Below are 18901 nucleotides of genomic sequence, written 5' to 3'. Positions count from 1 at the left end.
AAATGTAACTAGAATTTAGACTGAAAATTATGAACAGTTTGAAGTACAGTGATTCCAGCTTGAATCCTAGCAACATGTTGAGTGCGACATCCTATATGTTTTCCCATGGAACAAATTGCATCCGGCTTTTACTCACCAACAAGAAAACACAAAATGAAAGAGAAAGTGACTTGAAGAAAAAGGAAGCATCAAGTGAAAGATAGGAAGCCTTGGAGGCGTAAAAGTAGTAGTAGGGATATGAGTAGTCATGCGGATATGTTGTAGGAGGTGTCCCTGGACCTGGAGGCATATTGTTGAAGTACTTGTAAGGTCGTGGTGGTGGAGGAGGTTGGACTGAAGAATATGAAGAAGCTTTTGGGGCTGATGCTTCTAGTGGTGGCGGTCGTGATGGATGTGAGTGGTGCGCTGACGGCAATGGTGGCGGATGTGACTGTAGCAGTGGAGGCGACGGCGAACATATTACAGGACATGTGGCACAATCACTGATGCATAGTGTGTTGGTTGAAGGAACCCCGATTTGATCCTCAGATGTCACACTGGCAAACATGATCAGCCCCAAAATCCCTACCTTCAAGAACCAAAGAAACCATTTCTTTCTCATCCAAGCCAAAATGTTGCCATGATCCGTACCCATCTGAACTGTAATGGCATAAGCTTGGGGAAAAAAGGCCGGGGGTTTGGTATTCTCAATTCTGTTCTATAGGGACTGAAAAACTTGTTGAGCTTGTGTGACTTTATAGGGACAAAAACAAATGAGGCCTTGATTATAGGCTCTTTAAGAAGTAATTTGGATGCTTCTTCAGTGGGTTTTGTGGTGAACTGCTGTAAAGGAGGACACATCCCTATAAAAACTACTTTTGTAATCGACATCTCTAGAATTGGATGACCTATTAGTAATGCTAGATATAAATTCTAAATAGATAAGTTTCATACAAATTTTTTATAAAATAATAAATTCTATTAATAAATAATAGTTTATTTTTATATTTTTTTAAAATATGATCTATTTTTTTACAAAAACTTGTATAAAATTTATCTATTTAGAGTTTATACAAATTATTTGTCGATGAGAGTGACCTATATGCCTGAAACATGTAAAAAAGTCAAATATTTGAAGGCCTGCGATACAGGAAAACCTGTATTGGAATACCAATAAAGAACTGTAGTTTGTTTGACTGAAGGTGGTGCCTAATTCCCTCTTTCGGTGGTGGTGCCATTGATTGATCAATGTCGATGGATGGACATAGCACAAAAGATTGACCAACAGGAAACCAAACATCTTGAAGTCACCAAGATAAGACCTCTTAAATTAACTGTCACTTTTATTAATTTGTCATTGTAATTCTCCTTAATTTTTTTTTTTTTTTAGTTAAAGGAGGAGAATTTCAAACTTTAGATCTCTATTTTAAAAGTAGGACGTATACCAATCAGACTAACCTTTGGCTTTTTTTTTTGCTACTGTTTGAATACTATAAAAGTGATCTTTAGATATGGATGGTGATGATTAAAAAGGGAGAGGGACCCATGACTGTAATTGGTTTTATAGGTTAAAATACAAGTCATGATTACTTTGTTATCTCCTTGGAGTTTGTAGCACATGTGATAGTCCATTTTTCTTTCATTTTCATGGAAAGGAATCCTAAGTAAAGCATCTTTGACAAACACTTTCGTTTTCTTATGCCTTTCTCCGAACACTTTCGTTTTCTTATGCCTTTCTCCAAACATAATCTACCTTTGTGTATGAATCAATGCTTTCTTCATTAGTATCACACTTTATGCATGCTTCTTCTTTCCTTCTACTTTTCTTTGCAAGGTGGGCTTCTTTTTATGCCCTGATCTTCCTTTCCTTTGCTGTTTCTAGGGAATTCTGGTTTGATCTAGTATATCCCATAAAGTAGCCATGCCATGGAAAGAGTACGTAGTTGGGGGCATATATAGCTAGTAGACATACTAAAAGAGACCCCTCATTGCCACTTTAAAACGCGATGTGTTGTTCCCAACTAATTGAAAAGGATATTCTCCAGATCAAGTTTAAATTCAAGCAGCAGTGGTTCAGGAAAAGAAAAGGTCAGGCAAGTATGTATACCCCATCTATGTTGGATGAGGTTGATTTCTTTTCTACTTTCCTTGAACATACCCCGGGCTTTTTCCTCATTTTCTGCGTAGTTTATTTGTCTTTAATTCAATAAACTTTCTACAATCATTACCGAGCTAGTTAGAAAACTGTCTGAATAATTATGGCAAAACCACCATGTTTAATGCTGCAAATATTACAACAATAGAAGTTTTGCAGTAGGAGTGACATTTTCAAAACGAGCCTGCAGATGTATCTTTCTTTCCTCTCATTTTTACCTACAATTAAGAAACTTGGGAACTAAATACTTGGCTTGACCAACATGTCTGTCACTTGTAAAGTTCAGTCCACCCATTTATTTATTAAATAGAAATTATAGTTACAGTCTTGAGTGTGTAAGCGTTATGCAATCACTTTGAAAAAAGTGAATAAATACGGGATTCACATGAAAAAAAAAATTAATGTTTTAATTTTGAACCCACTCTTTTTCAAAATGATTGTATGATGCTTACATATTCCACGACTATATGTAGAATTACTCATATTGGTTCAATGCTGCATCAGTTGTCTTGGGTTGGCTCCTAGCTAGTGAGTTAATATTAGAACAATACGTTTGAAATACCAACAGTTTCGAAGATAATGCATTTATGCTGCCCACAAATGAGCAGGAATGATGAAATACAACAACAATAATCGAATTAATCATTTTGAACATCCAGATAGAGTCTGCCAACATAGAGGAAATCACAAACCTAGTTCTCGTTTAATGCCCTTGACTGTCATGTGTAGATGATGCAGAATCACGTGATGCATGGCTCTGACTCTGGCTACTACTGCTGTACCCATGACTAGTGCTTGCATCGCTAGTCCTTCCAAGCTCTCTTAACCGGTTGAGCTCCGGCAATATAACCGTGCCAAGATCTGGCCTGTCTTTCTTCCTCAACTCTGCACACTTCAATGACAATTTAGCGAATGCCAGTGCCTCATCAAAAGGCCAGTCCGTCACAGAAGGGTCAAGCAGCTCTGCAAAAGTATCTCTTTGAATGGCCCTTTGAACATGGTGAGCAATACCCATCGGAGGCTTGGCTGTGATGATTTGGAGTAGCATTATCCCCAATGAGTAGATGTCCGATTTGGTTGTCAACTTGCCAGTTTGCTGATACTCAGGATCTATGTAACAAAAAGTCCCTGCAGCTGAAGTCAAGTGATATTGTGTGACACTGTCAACCACGGAAGGAGGGACCAAGCGTGCCAGGCCAACATCACTGATTTTGGTCACAAAATTACGGTCTAAGAGGATGTTGGCAGGCTTAAGGTCCCGGTGCACAAGAGGTTCCGGCTTTGTTTGGTGAAGGAATAGAAGTGCAGTGGCAATCTCAGCAGCAATTTGGAATCGTCTTCTCCAGGAAAGTGGAGGGCTGTTCCCTCTTCGAAACAGCCTATCTTCTAAGCTGCCATTGTTCATGAACTCGTAAACCAAACATCCATACTCAGGGCATGCACCGAGGAGGAGGACCATGTTAGGATGTCTAATGCAGCTAAGGACCTCAACCTGTGCATGTCGTAGACAATAGTAAACTAAGGGTTGGTATAGCATATATTGGATGAGTATACATTGTGATGTTCTTGCAAGTATAATCAATCTGATTTGTTCATTGCAAATCAATGGAATGACCCAAGGAAGACTTTAGCTACGATGTACTTATACTCCAAAAGTCCAAAAAAGGACTAGTTATGGAAATTAGCATAACGACCCTAAAAAAGCGTAAATCACATCTTTTGTATGCTCCAAGAGTCAAAAAAGGATTGTTTATAACAATCTACGTACCCTTTGTAATAGTCAATCTGCACTTATACTCTAAAAGAATTACTCAAGACAAGATTCGAAGTTCCTTAAAATCATTATGGAATTTAGATAATTTATCCTAAATCACTTGGTTATGAGAATACCTTATTATTATTCATTATTTTATTATTACTTTTTATTACTATTTATTACTATTCAATATTCTATTATTACTTTTTTATTATTATTCACAGAATATCTGAGAATACCTTACTGCCCAAACTAATCAATCTGAGACCTTGAGATTTAAATGTGAGCATGTTCTTATGCTCCTTAACAAATTGACCGACTTCATGCAACAACAATGCTCCGAAATAAGAAGTACTATCTAGGAGATCTGAGTCTTTTGCAATTTAACACCCTACGTGTATGTATATCTTACCTCCTGTTGGAATTGCTTCCTCCCTTGAGCAGCATCTGGTCTCAAAACTTTGATGGCAACCGGGGTGTGATCAAGTAAGCCTTTATACACAGGTCCATATCCACCTTCACCAATTTTCATTGATTGAGAAAAATCCTCAGTTGCTTTTTCAATCTCTTCTATGCTATATTTCCTATACCGGACATCATTATGAGTCATTGCAGACAAGGCCCGATCCTTCTGTTCTGCCTCTCGCCTGGCCTTCATCTCTGCCTGTTTTCTTCTCTGTGCTTCCTTCTCCGCTAGCATCTGTGCCGCCTCTGCTGCTTCAATGGCAGCTTTGCACTTGGCTTTCTCTAATTCCGCAATAGCAATAGCTGTTTCTTCAGCAAGCCTCGCTTCTTGAAACTTGCGAGCTTCCCCCAGCTTCCATTGAAGAAGCTCTCTAGCCTGGCAATCAGTGGCACAACATTTTATAATTGTCGCCACATCCTTGTTTCAATCATCAATACCGTTAACATTAAATTAACATGATAATCAAGTTCTCGAAACTTTCAACTATATATATGAGATCTTGATAACATTAATTATTTTTAAGACGAACTACTTAGATAAGATATTGATAAAATTACAATTAGAACACTCTGCCAGTCTAAGTTATAATAAAGACGTTAATTTTTGGCTAGGCTATAAAATGGAATAATGAGTCGAAAGATTGAGATCAATGCCCAATTGGTGAAGATCAAACACCAAGTCAAGGATCATATAGAAGATCAGTGGTCTCTTCATGAAAATAGTGAAGATATGACATCACCTTATTTTTGGCTGAGATTGCTTCTTTGCAAGCTGAGCTATACATGTCCATGGTTTGCTTCAGTTCGAGCTTCAATCTTTTCATCTCAGCTTCTACATCTCGCTGCAATACACCATCAGCTCATAGTCAGATCGCTTGATAAGATCAGTACGTAGTTCATATAAACTGTATGATAATAAAGGCGAGAGTTTTGGGACTCTTCGATCCTGCTGATATTTTCACTATTAATTAATTTGCACTACTACTTACTGGAGGCTGTCTGCCCCAGGTGTCCATGGTAGATGGAATGCTGAAATTTATGGATCCGAACATCATTGCCCCTCGTGAAGGATCAGTACTACTGTCAATGGACTGCGGAGAATCACGGCCAAATGAAGGCCTTGGAGCACGGTTTTGAAATTCCATATTCTCCATTGAGAGATTGGTCGGACTATTCCTGGCCCTCTCGCGTGCTGCTGCTGCTATCGGTGTATCATTGCCCCTTTCCAAGTGCAACATTCTCTCAGAACCTGCACTTCTCCACCGTGAAGCTGGTCTGTGCATTTATGTTTCAATAAGGAAAAAAAAAGCCCCATTAAGAGAATGGAAATTAGTAACTAAAAAGTTTGATATATAATAACTAGCTAGACCATCAGTATTAATTTGTCTTTTATATGATTTCTCTTGCAAGCAAGCATGCACATATATAGGCTTGACAACAATCGGCCAAAAGGGAGCTCAATCTACTAATTAACTGCTGGAAATATGTAAATTTAATCATTTCATTTATATATATATATATATTCTAACACCTGCATCAAGCTGGAATTCTGGTAACGATCGAAGAGTAGTGATCAATGGATACTAATGTCATGAGTTGTAGTGTTTTGGGTATGCATGATATTGTATGTACCTCATGTCTTCTCCGCCGAGATCAGGAGGTGGTGGTGGGAGTCCCACAAGAGATGATAATGAGTGTTTAGGTGGGGTAACTGTATTAGACAGAGGCCTTGGTGCCCTTCGCAATGAAAGTATCTTCCCCTTCGAAATCACATGCACAGAACAGAAACTTGGTGCAGATTTCATCAAACTAGCTGTCACATCGTATGCTTTGAACTTCCTGCATGCATATAATATAGTTCAGTTTCCCTTTTATATTCACACACATGAATACAACTTTGAGAGAGAGAGAGAGAGAGACCTTGAGAGGGCATTCCTTGTAGATGCACCAACAACAATACTTTCGATGCAGTTCTTGTATATATAGTCCAAAAGTGCTTTAGGAACGTCATTATCTTCAAGGAGCACCTCTTTCAATTGAATCTGACGTTCAACACATACAGTGAGATCTGATGTTAGTTAGTTTGCTTAATCAACTTGCACCTAGTAGTGCTGGAATCGATCTCAATTAACTCTCCCGGCAATGGACCATCATGTCAATTAGTCCCGACCTCAAATGGAAGAGAGAGACATTATCAAGTAGGAATGATAAATTTATTTTTAATTTTATGTGTTTTTCTCTCTCCTACTTAAAGTCCTACAATTCGCACTAAACTTGAAGGTACCTTGATCCAACAGTACTATACCCACAACTTATTGGAAAACTTGAAAAAATATCATCTCAAATACTCTTATATACATATGCTTGGATGTGATCTAATATTTACATTTATTTGGATAATCAAATATATAAATTCAAGTAAGTAATTATTAATATAAAGTAATTTAGATATATTACTCTTAGGATGTGTAAGTCTCACGCACTCATTTTAAAAAAAATGGAGTATTCCATCATTAAGAAATATTTTTTTCACGTGAGTCCAGATTTATCCACCTTTTTCATAGAGTGCACGGAGCTTGAACATGTACATTTAGGACTGCAAATATCATTTTTTTCATTAATATAACATATTGTGCACAAACTATACACACGTACCCCTTTACGAACAGAATATGAGCGGTAGGGCATGAAGATCAGGTCATTGGCATCGTGAGAGTGATCGCTTGGTTCTCCATAATCACTTCCGCCCTGATCTGCATAACTATCAACAGATACATACACATCTATGCGCTCATCAGAACTCATTGAGGCCCACAAAATTGAATGACAATAATGCTAAAACATTAAAGCAAAGGCCATATCGATAAGAATGGATTTAGATTCTCTAGAGTTCGATCATAGGGCTTAAAATGAGAAAGAGACGAGTAATTCTACTCATCATCCTAATTCTCATCGTATCTTATAATATGATATTAGATGATTATAAACCATTTATTATATTTCACTGAAAATGATGAAAAAATGGATGATGAATAGATTTTTTCAACTATAAATATTGTGGACGCGCCTATTTGATGATCTCTTTCTCATGGATTCTAGTAATTAATCTAAATTCGACAAGAATATATATTAATTGACCCTAGTTAATGTACATTAATTAGTTATAAGGTACGAACAAATTAATTAATCATTAATCAAATGTGAAAGAGAGAGGGTACCTACGATGTTGGATACTGCCTTTGTGCCTAACGTGGATGACAGTGAGAGAGTTGGTTTTGTTAGCTGCAACATGGTCCATGGCCCACCGGACGGCATGAGGGCTGTTCTTGTCCTTGTCAATGGCCACAGCGGTGGTCTTGACCATGGATACTTGAGAGCTGTCATTGGGAGGGAAGTGGTGAATCATTAAGTTTTGCAAACTCTGTATATATACCTCTGATCAGATATCGATTATATATATTGATGTTAACGTTAACGTTGCTCGTTCGCTAGAGCAGAGCTAATTAAGCTGCTATCTATCTCGCAACAGTACTGCTGCCAGTATTAGTATTGCAAAAAATTTCCGACCGCCGGGGCCGCAAACTCCTCCACCGTGAAAATCCGACTGGCGGGGAGAGGATCGAGAGAGTAACTTAGCTTCACCTTGCTCCGAACGTGGAGCTGAAAACCCATGTATGATCCAGCGAGCAGACGAGGAAAACGGAATCTTTACGTATCTCTTAAAAAATGCATGCGCCTCGCCCATCATTCGCTTGATTTAGGCAATTTGACTCGGCCATGACCGAGAAACTTGGCTCAACTCCTCCCCAAGTCTCTCTATATTGGGACTTTTAACAGAGAAAACTCAAGAAGATTCTATTTTTCCTTGTATAGATCATATTGCGCGTAAAGTGCAAGATTTTATTTATTTATTTATCAAATTTTATCATTAGATATCCATTTGAGATCGATAAATTATATAGCGGTGATCATGTGGATGACTGTAGTACTTCTAGAGAGAAAGAGAAAAGTGCTTCGCTGTACTTAGATTTAACTTCTTTACGTGATTTATTATAATCCATTAGATTATATATATTTTTTTATTATAAACTAAATTTAACGTATTACTTCGTACCTTAGTACCGTACTACGTGTGTAAAATTCTTTAAATAAGATTTGCGTGTAAATCTAAGATTTTTCTTTTTTAATTAAATACAAATTAATCTTGAGTTAGACTTATTGTAGATCAAGTTTATATATAGTTTATAGGAATTGACATAATTATCGCGTGACAATATAATTGTCCTTTATTTAGATCCATATGAGCATGTGTATATTATATATATATATATATTGGTGACATGCAGTGCACGCTTGCATGTGCACGCTTAAGATGCGTCTTTTAATATCTTTTCACTAAGGGTAGGTTTGGGAGGTGAGATGAGAATGTTGTGTTTTATTTTAAAGTTTAAAATATTATATTTTAATATTATTATTATTTTGAAATTTGAAAAAGGTGTATTGAGATTTGAAAAAGTTAAATTGTTTATTATATTTTGTATAGAAATTTGAAAAATATGTAATGATGAGATGAGATGAGAATTTTATGTTTTGTCTTGTCCCAAACTTGCCCTAAAAATGATCATGACCTCCTAGCTAGCTAGCTTTCCTTTACATATATGATTCTTGACACGTATGGGTACTACTCATGCATGGAAGTTTATAAAGAAAATTACGAAGTGGTTACATGCGAGTATGCGAATGCGCGCGCTAGCTCATTAATGAATTCAAGTGGAAATAAGTAGTAGTTCTTTTATATTTTTTGGATTGCTGTGATCATGATCGTCATGAGAGACGTTTCTTGACCTGAAAAACCCCATTTTGGGGGGAATGTTTATAATTATAGGTTTATTTCACAAACACTTTGCTTGAAATTAAGTTTCTTTATATTCGATCGTGGAAGAATTGATCATCAACTCATTCATCGGCTAGCTGGCTAGGTTTCAGGTGATTGCAGGGTTCGTAGTACTCGATTTATATATAATCTTAGATTCTTACGCGCATGCAGAGATACATGAATGCAGTAGTACTAGTAGTACTACTGCATGCATGCATGCTCTAGGTATTAGAGGTTAATTGTCCTTGTGATTTTGATCTAGTGCTGGTGAAAACTGATGATGTTTTTCTCATGCAGACAGATCATGCACATGATCATGAGGAGGCTGGCCTGTCTGTATATGTCTACTTCGATGATTTTCTCTTTTCTTAATTTGCGTGTTAGTCACAAACTTGTACGTTCTGATCCACCAATATCCAGCAAAGACTACTCCGGCCTGTTGCAGACATATAGCTCCTATTATATATCGATATATATATATATATATAATGACAGGAAATAATTTCAGCAATCTTTCACAGAAGTTTCCTTATTATATATAAATAAAAAATTCTATTTATCATCTATTTTATCATCATTCGATCTCTTACCATCCAGCTATTATGCGGCAGCAAATTATTAGTGTACAAATTAGATATAATAAATAGTCTCTAATAATTTATAAATATTACATAATGGAATAGAACTGCGAATATGAAGATAAAATGATCAATCGTTGGTAGCTAGCATCACTTACATATATTAAAAAGCGTTTATCCAGGATGAACAGTGTGTTTTTTGGTCTCATGTTTTCTTCCAATTTTGCCCTTCTTTTTTATATTTTGTTCTTGTATTTACGATTTTACCCATATATTTTGTTTGTTTACCCTTTTTGTCCCTCGGTTTGTTTTTATTTTATTCGTGGTTTTACATTTTTTTCCCCTCAGTTCCATGAACATTGAATTCAGACCGACACATTGTGTTGGAATTTCTTCAACTTCAAGAAAAAACTCATACCCACAAAGATGAAAGCAATGCAGATAAAAAAAATAATAATTCAAATTTATACAAATTTACAGTAGGATTTATACAAAAAAATTCAAAATATGTTCAAATTTGTAAGGATTTAGAAATGAATTCATACGCATATGACAGAATCGAAACAAATCTGCTCAGATTTGTAACTATTTATAAAGGAAATTTCTATCAAAAAAGTAAGGGTGGGCAGCGGGGCCTCTCCCCACTTCCGCTCCACCCCCCGCCTCACATCTAGGGCTAGCGGGGGCGGGTGGAGGGGAGGGTCCGCCCCCACCCCCATTTTTATATATATATTATATACATATATATAAACATAAATATATATTTATATTTTACAAATTGTGTATATATAAATATATATTACAATTTGTTAGACTTATTCACAAAATATGCATTGGCAAATTTAAAAATTATATAGTTTAAAAACTAATACACTATAATTTACATAAAATATGCACTAGCAAATTTAAAAATTACATAGTTTTTAAATTATAATCATATTTATAAAATTTAAATTTATAATTTGGATCTAAAAATGTATTTTTAATTACTTTTATATTTATAAATAATTTTTAAATCAAATAAATGTGGTATTTTTTTTAAGTGAAAAGAGGCGGGGCGGATTGGGAATCCACCCTGCACCCCGCCCACCGGGGTGGGGGACGGGGGTGAAAACCCCACCCCCCGCCGCATGCGGGGCAGGGCGCGGGGAAGGGGTGCCCCCGCCCCATAGGGGGCGGGTAGCACTCCTACAAAGAAGCAGACAAAGAGAGAGGGAGGAAACCAACACAGATCCAAAGAAAATCCCTTCAAATCTGTATAAATTCATTAAATCAATCATACCCATTTACATTAAACGAAATAAAATGTAGAAACAAGGTGTAATACATGTAGATCTAAAGAAAATAAGAAAATCTGCTCAGACTATTACAAAAATCTATAGTTGAATTTGTAAAAACAAAAAAACAAATCTGATGAAATTGTAACGATTCAAAAACCTATTCACACCCATATGACGACAACCAATTTTTTTTTCCAGATTTTTAACGATTCACAAATAATTTTCTAAGAAAGAAACAGACAGAAGAAAGAAACAGACAGAGACATAGAGAGAGAGAGAGAGAGAGAGAGAGAGAGAGAGAGAGATGAAGAGGTGTGGGTTGTTCTTCGTGGATGACGGCTGGAGGAGAGATGCGAGAGTGGCAGTCAAGAGTGGTGGTTTTTGTTGGTGTAGAAGGGACGGAGCAGAGATGCAGAGAAGAGACCGCGCTTGACTGCTCTTCTTTGTGAGCGGCAGCAGCTTCACCAAGCTACTGAGAGAGAAAGAGAGAAGTGGTAGCAGATGAGATGGGGAAAGGGAGAGAGTTTTGTGAGAGAGAGAGAGAGAGAGAGAGAGAGAATGAGACATGATTTTCAGAAAGGGGAAGGGTTTTCAGAAGTAATGCTACATGCAATCGTATAATGCGCAAGCGTCGTGTAGTCGTTTTAAAAATTAGTGGGGTCCTCTATTAAAAAATTAATTTTTTTTTTTCATATGAGTTTCATATATATTCATTTTTTTCAAAATGATTATGCGACGCATGCACACTCATAACTGCAACTATCATTTCTCTTTTAGAAATGTGGTGCAGGGCGAATAAGAGAAAGGAGGAGAGAATAAGAGGAGGAAAAAAACTAGGGTTTTAACCCTAGGGTTGAAATGGTGTCATTTAATTAAAGGGGGGCTGGGCTTTGTTTCTTTTCTCTGGGCTTCACATGAGTTGGGCCTAGGTTTTTCATCTCTGGGCTTTAAATATAAAAATCAAACCATTTCAAAAATTAACCTATCTAAAAATGTTATCACAAATGATCTATAGTATTTTTTTCCTTCTAAATTAGTACTAATTGTTCATAAAATTTTTATGAAGAATTAACTTCTGACATGTTAGATTATAGTTTACATTATAAATTTCATAAATAAATAAATTATAACATCTTCATATTTTAAATATATATTATGTCATTATTGATATTTTACTTTCATAAGTGTATCATGTCTAAATTAAAAAAACATGTCTAATATTTTAGAACCATAAATAAATCCTACAAATTTAACAAAAATTTCTCAAATATTAACATTTCTATATTGTCGATGATCATACATGCAAGACTTTAATTTACAGGCCGATCATATGTAGATAAATATGGTATTCACAACAATTCAAAGCTGATTTCATCTTTTATATTAATATTAACCATGTTAGGCTAATACATATTTTTCTATATATTAAATGTCACAATAATTTTTATATCATTCTTCAACAAATAAATCCATTCATCTATAACATTAATATTACATGAATGGAATTGGGTTAATTCATTGGTATTCGTCTGAAATTTCTTTTCTTACATTTTTGGTTTTTTTCTTTACATTGTACAATTCAAACGGTTAGCTAATTTCTACTTTTCTACGGTCTCCATTTCATCAAGAAGAAAAATCAGGTTTGATATTTTCATTCCATCTTTAAAGTTTACTAAATTAGGTTGGCTTCCAAATATAATATCTAATTTGAAATCTTTTTCATATAAGGGAAACATATGAGAAGAGAAGAAAGAAAAATATAGGGTTTTCATTCCCTACGGCCGAAACGCTGCCGTCTAGGTAGCTGAGGTAGCTGAGGCTTGGGTTTATTTTTTGGGCTGGGCTGTTACACGGATTGGGCTTCGATTTTTAGGTCCCAGACTTTAGATATGAAAAATATATTATTTCAAAAAATAGCTCATTTACAAATTATATCACAAATGATCTATACTATTTTTTTTTTCATCTTATTTGATACTATCTGTTTATAAAAATTTTATGAAGATAAAATATTTCCTGATATGTTAGTTTATAGTTTATATTATAAAATTCATAAATAAATAAAATATAATATCTTTGTATTTTAAATATATATATGATGTCATTATCAATATTTAAAACTATAAATAATTTCTAAATAATATATTATCGATCATCATACGAGACTTTTACAAGCCAATTATACGTAGATAAATATGTAGTTAATTAGAAAGATGGTTTTAGGAATTTGTTGGGTGATAGTTTAGATGTTTCTAATGTTGGATTGTTTTGGGAATGATGCTAGACAAGATGTGATATTTTTTATGAATCTTTGGCTATTAAGGTTGAGTAGTGGAATGTTATGATAATATTCCACTACTATTTATTATTTTATCATTATTTTTTACTTACTTTTTATTACTATTCACTATTATTTAATATTTTATTATTATTTTATTATTACTATTTACAGAATATTTAAGATCACCTCACAGTCACTACCCAAACGCAACCGACTACTACTTTGGACATATATTTTTTGGATTTGTTAGAATGAATTATTTTCAATGCATAGCATTCTAGCTGGATTTTAAATGATAGAATTTAGGTTTTATTCTATAAGATAAAATTATGATTCTCTCCTCTATGTTTGTTTGTTGCATTTGGATGTCACATGCAATTTCATTCTTTTGAATGCCAATAATTGTTTTTCAATTAAAGACTCTGGCCAAGAAAGAAAAAACATATTTCTGAATGCTACTAATTAAATAAACCAATTTCAGATTTTTATACTAAATTTTTATGGTACTTACCCTACGTTATTCTATTTTCAAGACATTTTATTTACTATTTATAGATGTTATTTCTAAAAAAATTTCACACAACTGGACAAACGTGCCTTACACGTTGAACTATTAACTAGAGTATATATATATATATATATATATATATATATATATATAGTATATCAAAGCCTAAATGGAACTGACGATGGAGTTGGATCGCATGCATGATGCATGCATGTGCCAGTTTGACTAATTAATTTGGTGTGTGTGTGTATATATATAATATATAGTTTCGCTGATGTTACAGATCTCCGTGAATTATGCCGGAAAAGGTCCTAATTCATGAAAGTGCATGAGTACTACCGATGGATGCCAGACAATTACATCTTGTACGTACATGAGTTGCATTAATTAATTAATTAATATATTTATCTATAAGCTAATTTTATAATAATTTATACCTTAAATCATGCCATGTTGTTTCGGTTTTTTTTTATTTATATTTTTTAATATATATTAATATATATATATATATATAAAGATGAAAGAACTTTTTTTTTTAATATATGGAGAGGAAAATTCGATTCTTAATTCTCTTAGTGCGAAATTAAGATGATACTAATTGATTAAAAAAACACCAAAGCTGCATGTTATAACCCTGATCCGCTTGTACATTAATTGACAGTCATATATATATATATATATATATATATATATTTATTTATTTATTCATGTTCTTCATTCTCTTGACCTTGACCTTGCGGAAAACAGTTTTGATTTATCTCATGTCAGTACTGAAAGCTAGCGTGGGGGAAACGGACCAAAATAGACTGGCCAGCCGGGTTAAAAGGAATTAATTCCAAATTTATAACATCTTTGAATGATCATATATATATATATATATATATATATCTAGGGTTTGGTCATGATCATTCCGAGATCATTCCAACTTGTTTTTTTTTACCAGGGAATTGCTGATAATTTTGACTTGGAAAATATCAACCCAACTTTCCAAGCTTCCCTATCTCCTCATTCATGACTATGATCTTACCATTTCAGGCCAATGAATGATCACGATGATCAGCTTGTTTAATTTCTCTTAATTTGAACAAATGGGATATATATAAAATCAATTAAAGGGACGTCAAGAGGATGCGAGTAGAAAAGAAATTGGAGAATATGGATACCGATTCATGTAACATGTACTCTCGATCATGATCACGCTCCATATAATATAAACCCTGATGAACTTTTAACTTCTATTTTGTTTTTCAGATAAGGTAAGATGATCAGTTAGTGCATGTTTGGGTCGTTTGAGTATATAAGTGCGGTTTGAATAGTGAGATGAGATAAGATAAGATAATTTTAGATGAAAGTTTAATAAAATATTATTAGAATATTATTTTTTAATATTATTATTATTTTAGAATTTAAAAAAATTAAATTATTTATTATATTTTATGTGGAGATTTTAAAAAGTTATAATGATGAGATGAGATGAAATACTTTCACTATCCAAACGGGGCACATATGTTTGGAAAATTTATAAAAAGTGTTTTAAACATATAAGTCTATTTAAAAAAATGAAAACCAAATCGAACCTTTTGTTGAAAAGCTATAGTAGATAATGCTACATTTTTTAAAAACCACCGTAATTAACTTTAAAAAAGTTTTAGGCGCATGCTTACTATATGGTAAGCAAAATTTTAATAATAAAGCTTTTTAGTAAGAATCTACAATTAAAAAATCAATTACTATTTCTTATCGCAATTCCAAACAGATACTTACTATTAATTCAAAATTATAGGTCGTGTACAATGAAATTCAAACAAGTATTAGTATATAGACCTAATTAAGTGGTTTTTTTAAGAAGAGGGTAATATCCAAATTTTATCTTTTTTTTTTTTGTAAGAGTTTTATTTTAGCACTTGGTTTATTGATTAGAATGTTTAATTAATAGATCATTCCTCATGCTTATATCGAACTAATATAAAATTAAAAGTTCTTCTACTTATCATCCTTACACTACACATTTGTTAAGAGGAAAAAAAAAAAAAGCACGTGTAGTACTGTGGTATAGGGGTGATGAGTAGATCAATTTTTCTAAAATTTTAAACAACACATTTCCAATGATATTTTCCTTACAAACATATATATATATATATATATATAAACACACCATGCATATTGTTTCTTTAGAAATAATCTTAGTCGGCCATTTGAAATCAACACATGATGAAGTAAAGGAAAATAAGGTCAGGAAAACTTAAAAAATCTTTGCATTCTTTGTGGAATCATTATAAATTGGTTGTGAAAATTAGAAAATAATAAATTAAAAGCTTGAATATGAGAGCAATTACCCATCAATTCCCTCATTTAAAATTGTCAAACTTGCAACTTCTTTTAAATCAAAGAGAAATTAATGCTCGATTATGACTATACGAAAGTGGTAAATCTAGAGCCTTCATCACTATTTTGTTTGTTTTCCTAATGTTTGACAACGTATAGTGTACTCCATGCATCATGTGTTACATTTATATTAGGGATTAATTAGATGTTTCTGTCCGAATTTTAGGACTTAGAGTGGAAAAGAGATAAATACAGTGAATATTTATTTTTAAGCATTTAATATCATCAAAGAAATTTATTTAAATAACTATAAATATTATAAAACTCACTTTATTTTATGTATCTATCATTCTCGTGCTCTGATCCCTTAAACTTTGGAAAAATTCTAAAGATGTCCAAATCCATATATCAGCATCATGATGGACGGATACTGATCAGCCTCACAAACATTACTATAAGCATTAATGTCTAAAAGGAAATTAGGTAGATATACCAACTAAGATACATTTTTGGCCCACCATCGAGTGGGTCCAATCTTGCATGTGACACCAACTGTCTTTCTGAAAAACTAGTTTCTTGTCGAATTGAATTTTGCTACATGCTAATCAATATATAAAATAAGAGTAATTTTATATACAATTATAAAATATATATATACGTCATATTATTATTTTGAAAAAAAAATAGAATCTATTTTTAAAAATTAATTTTTTTATATAAGTCTTATATTTTATTCATATTTTTCAAAATAATTGTACGACAGTTGTACAATTTATAATTACAAATATATTTTTTCATAAAATATATATGTTTATTGTATGGTTATATTAGTAATAAAAAAATATAAATATTTATATATATATAAATGAGAAATAATAGTTGTAGTCGTGAGTGTGCAAGCGCTGCGCAATCACTTTGAAAAAAATAAATAAATAAGAGACTCATATAAAAAAATTAATTTTTTAATAATAGACCCTACTCCTTTTCGAAACGACTATACAGCGCTTACGCACTCCACGATTTAATGTAGCATTACTATATTTTTTCTCATTTAAATCTTATTAGTGATATTTAATAGATACAATGGAGTTTGAACAATTATGATCTATACTTTTTTTTTTTATCTTTTAAGAAATATTGTTTTTTATTTAAAATTTGATTACCTTCAATTTCACCAACTTATTTTTTCATATTTTATATGGTTTATGGTGAGTTTAATATATTACATTATTTTGTATGATGAAAGATTAAAAAAAAATTAAAGCGTTTCTTACCATTAATGCAGAAGTTTTAGAAGAAGCTCCAAAAACATTCTTGAAAGAGACCCACAAAAATCCACATATACACGCAAAGTGATTTGTAATTCAACCGGTATGTTCCCTTTCTAATAATAAATTAAGGAGATGCTGAGTTATATCCCTCGCCGAAAACTTATCTCTTTTAATTTAAGAAAAGTGGATGTTGAAGTGAGTTGAGTTGAGTTGAGTTGAGATGATAAAATATTATTAGAATATTAATTTTTAATATTATTATTATTTTAGGATTTGAAAAAGTTGAATTGTTTATTATATTTTGTATTGGGATTTAAAAAAGTTGTAATGATGAATTGAGATGAGTTGAGATGAGTTTGATAACCAAACTCACCCGTTACAATGGAAGTCCGCGATCTACTCGCCACGCGTGATACGTAAATGTTGTAAAACAATATAAAAGAGGAGTATTATAGTCAAATAAATTTTATAAAAATAAATTTTAGATGTATTTTGATGTGATATGTTAAATTTATTTTATAATAAAAATAATTTTACAATTTAACGTATTTACGTTAATTTATAAATTTATTTTTATAAAATTTTTTTATCACTAAAGGTCTTTTCAATACAGAATATTGAAGATAAGAAAAATGTAAATCTTTAATATATTATCCATATAAAATAGGAAAGTGAGAAATGATATTTCCACCGACGATAAAAGTCATTGACAAAGTCAATGAATTGGGTTTTTTTTTTTTTTTTTTTACTTAATAATTACAGAATTATTTTGTAATGAATTTTTATCTTTTCAAAATATCTAAGAAATTTAGAAAATTTTTAACAAAAAATTTACTTATAAAAATTTAATTTTCAATAACTTTTTTTCGGTGAGCATAGCATTATCCCGAAAAAACAGGAGGTAATCTCAAAGAAAAAATTTATATAATTTCTTACTATTCATATAATTTCTACATGATAAATTTTATTTGCAATCTTGAAGTAGAGATTGTATGTGCAAGCACATATTTAAATGAGAAAAAATATTATTTTAAGAGGGATAATTTTGTAATTTTATAAAATTTTAAAATTAAAATAATCTAAGTCTGCACATATAGTCCCTAAGTAGAGACTGTACCTAGCATTATTTAAAAAATTAATTTAATTTAAAAATAATAAACTCAAAAAATAATTTTAAAAAAAATATGATATATAGAGATTGAGAGATTGTGTAGCGTTGCTCAATCTCAAGTCACCGTCCGATAACTACCGTCGGCACCGATCACGCTTCTCTACGTGGGTCTCCGAAACCGCGTTTACACGTCTACGCGGTCCCTCTGCCGCCTTTGTACGTATGTTAATGTTGTAAAGATCTGGTAGGTTGTAGATTAGATTGCTGGTCCATGACCATGATCACGCTTTCCATTAATTTCTCCATCACTTTTCTA

General features: G+C 32.8%; 2 protein-coding genes across 2 annotated transcripts; both read right to left on the bottom strand.

The window, feature by feature from the left end:
• Nucleotides 1-91: 91 nt before the first annotated feature.
• Nucleotides 92-634, bottom strand: LOC109008808 (extensin-2-like). Its single transcript, XM_018989040.1, has one exon. The coding sequence runs from the start codon at nucleotides 632-634 to the stop codon at nucleotides 92-94; it is 543 nt and encodes a 180-aa protein (XP_018844585.1).
• A 1953-nt stretch (nucleotides 635-2587) lies between these two features.
• On the bottom strand, nucleotides 2588-7778 carry LOC109008882 (U-box domain-containing protein 52-like). The gene is made up of 8 exons (XM_018989145.2): nucleotides 7578-7778; nucleotides 7011-7138; nucleotides 6276-6397; nucleotides 5988-6194; nucleotides 5345-5630; nucleotides 5096-5197; nucleotides 4303-4731; nucleotides 2588-3626 (listed from the first exon to the last, which is right to left on the bottom strand). The coding sequence occupies exons 1-8, from the start codon at nucleotides 7759-7761 to the stop codon at nucleotides 2838-2840; spliced, it is 2247 nt and encodes a 748-aa protein (XP_018844690.1). The 5' UTR covers nucleotides 7762-7778; the 3' UTR covers nucleotides 2588-2837.
• Nucleotides 7779-18901: the final 11123 nt, after the last annotated feature.

The sequence above is a fragment of the Juglans regia genome, chromosome 15, assembly GCF_001411555.2.
Source record: "Juglans regia cultivar Chandler chromosome 15, Walnut 2.0, whole genome shotgun sequence".
NCBI lineage: Eukaryota > Viridiplantae > Streptophyta > Magnoliopsida > Fagales > Juglandaceae > Juglans > Juglans regia.
Note: the sequence above shows the minus strand (reverse complement) of the source record. Positions and strands in the feature narration are given on the sequence as shown.

What these genes read in the sequence shown, in the direction of transcription:
- LOC109008808 (XM_018989040.1), bottom strand. Translation starts at nt 634, where the DNA reads ATGGGTACGGATCATGGCAACATTTTGGCTTGGATGAGAAAGAAATGG.
- LOC109008882 (XM_018989145.2), bottom strand. Translation starts at nt 7,761, where the DNA reads ATGATTCACCACTTCCCTCCCAATGACAGCTCTCAAGTATCCATGGTC. An exon ending in ACAAGGAATGCCCTCTCAAG is followed by an intron (nt 6,195 to 6,275) that starts GTCTCTCTCTCT and finishes ATATGCATGCAG; the next exon opens with GAAGTTCAAAGCATACGATG. An exon ending in GGAAGCAATTCCAACAGGAG is followed by an intron (nt 3,627 to 4,302) that starts GTAAGATATACA and finishes CGACATGCACAG; the next exon opens with GTTGAGGTCCTTAGCTGCAT.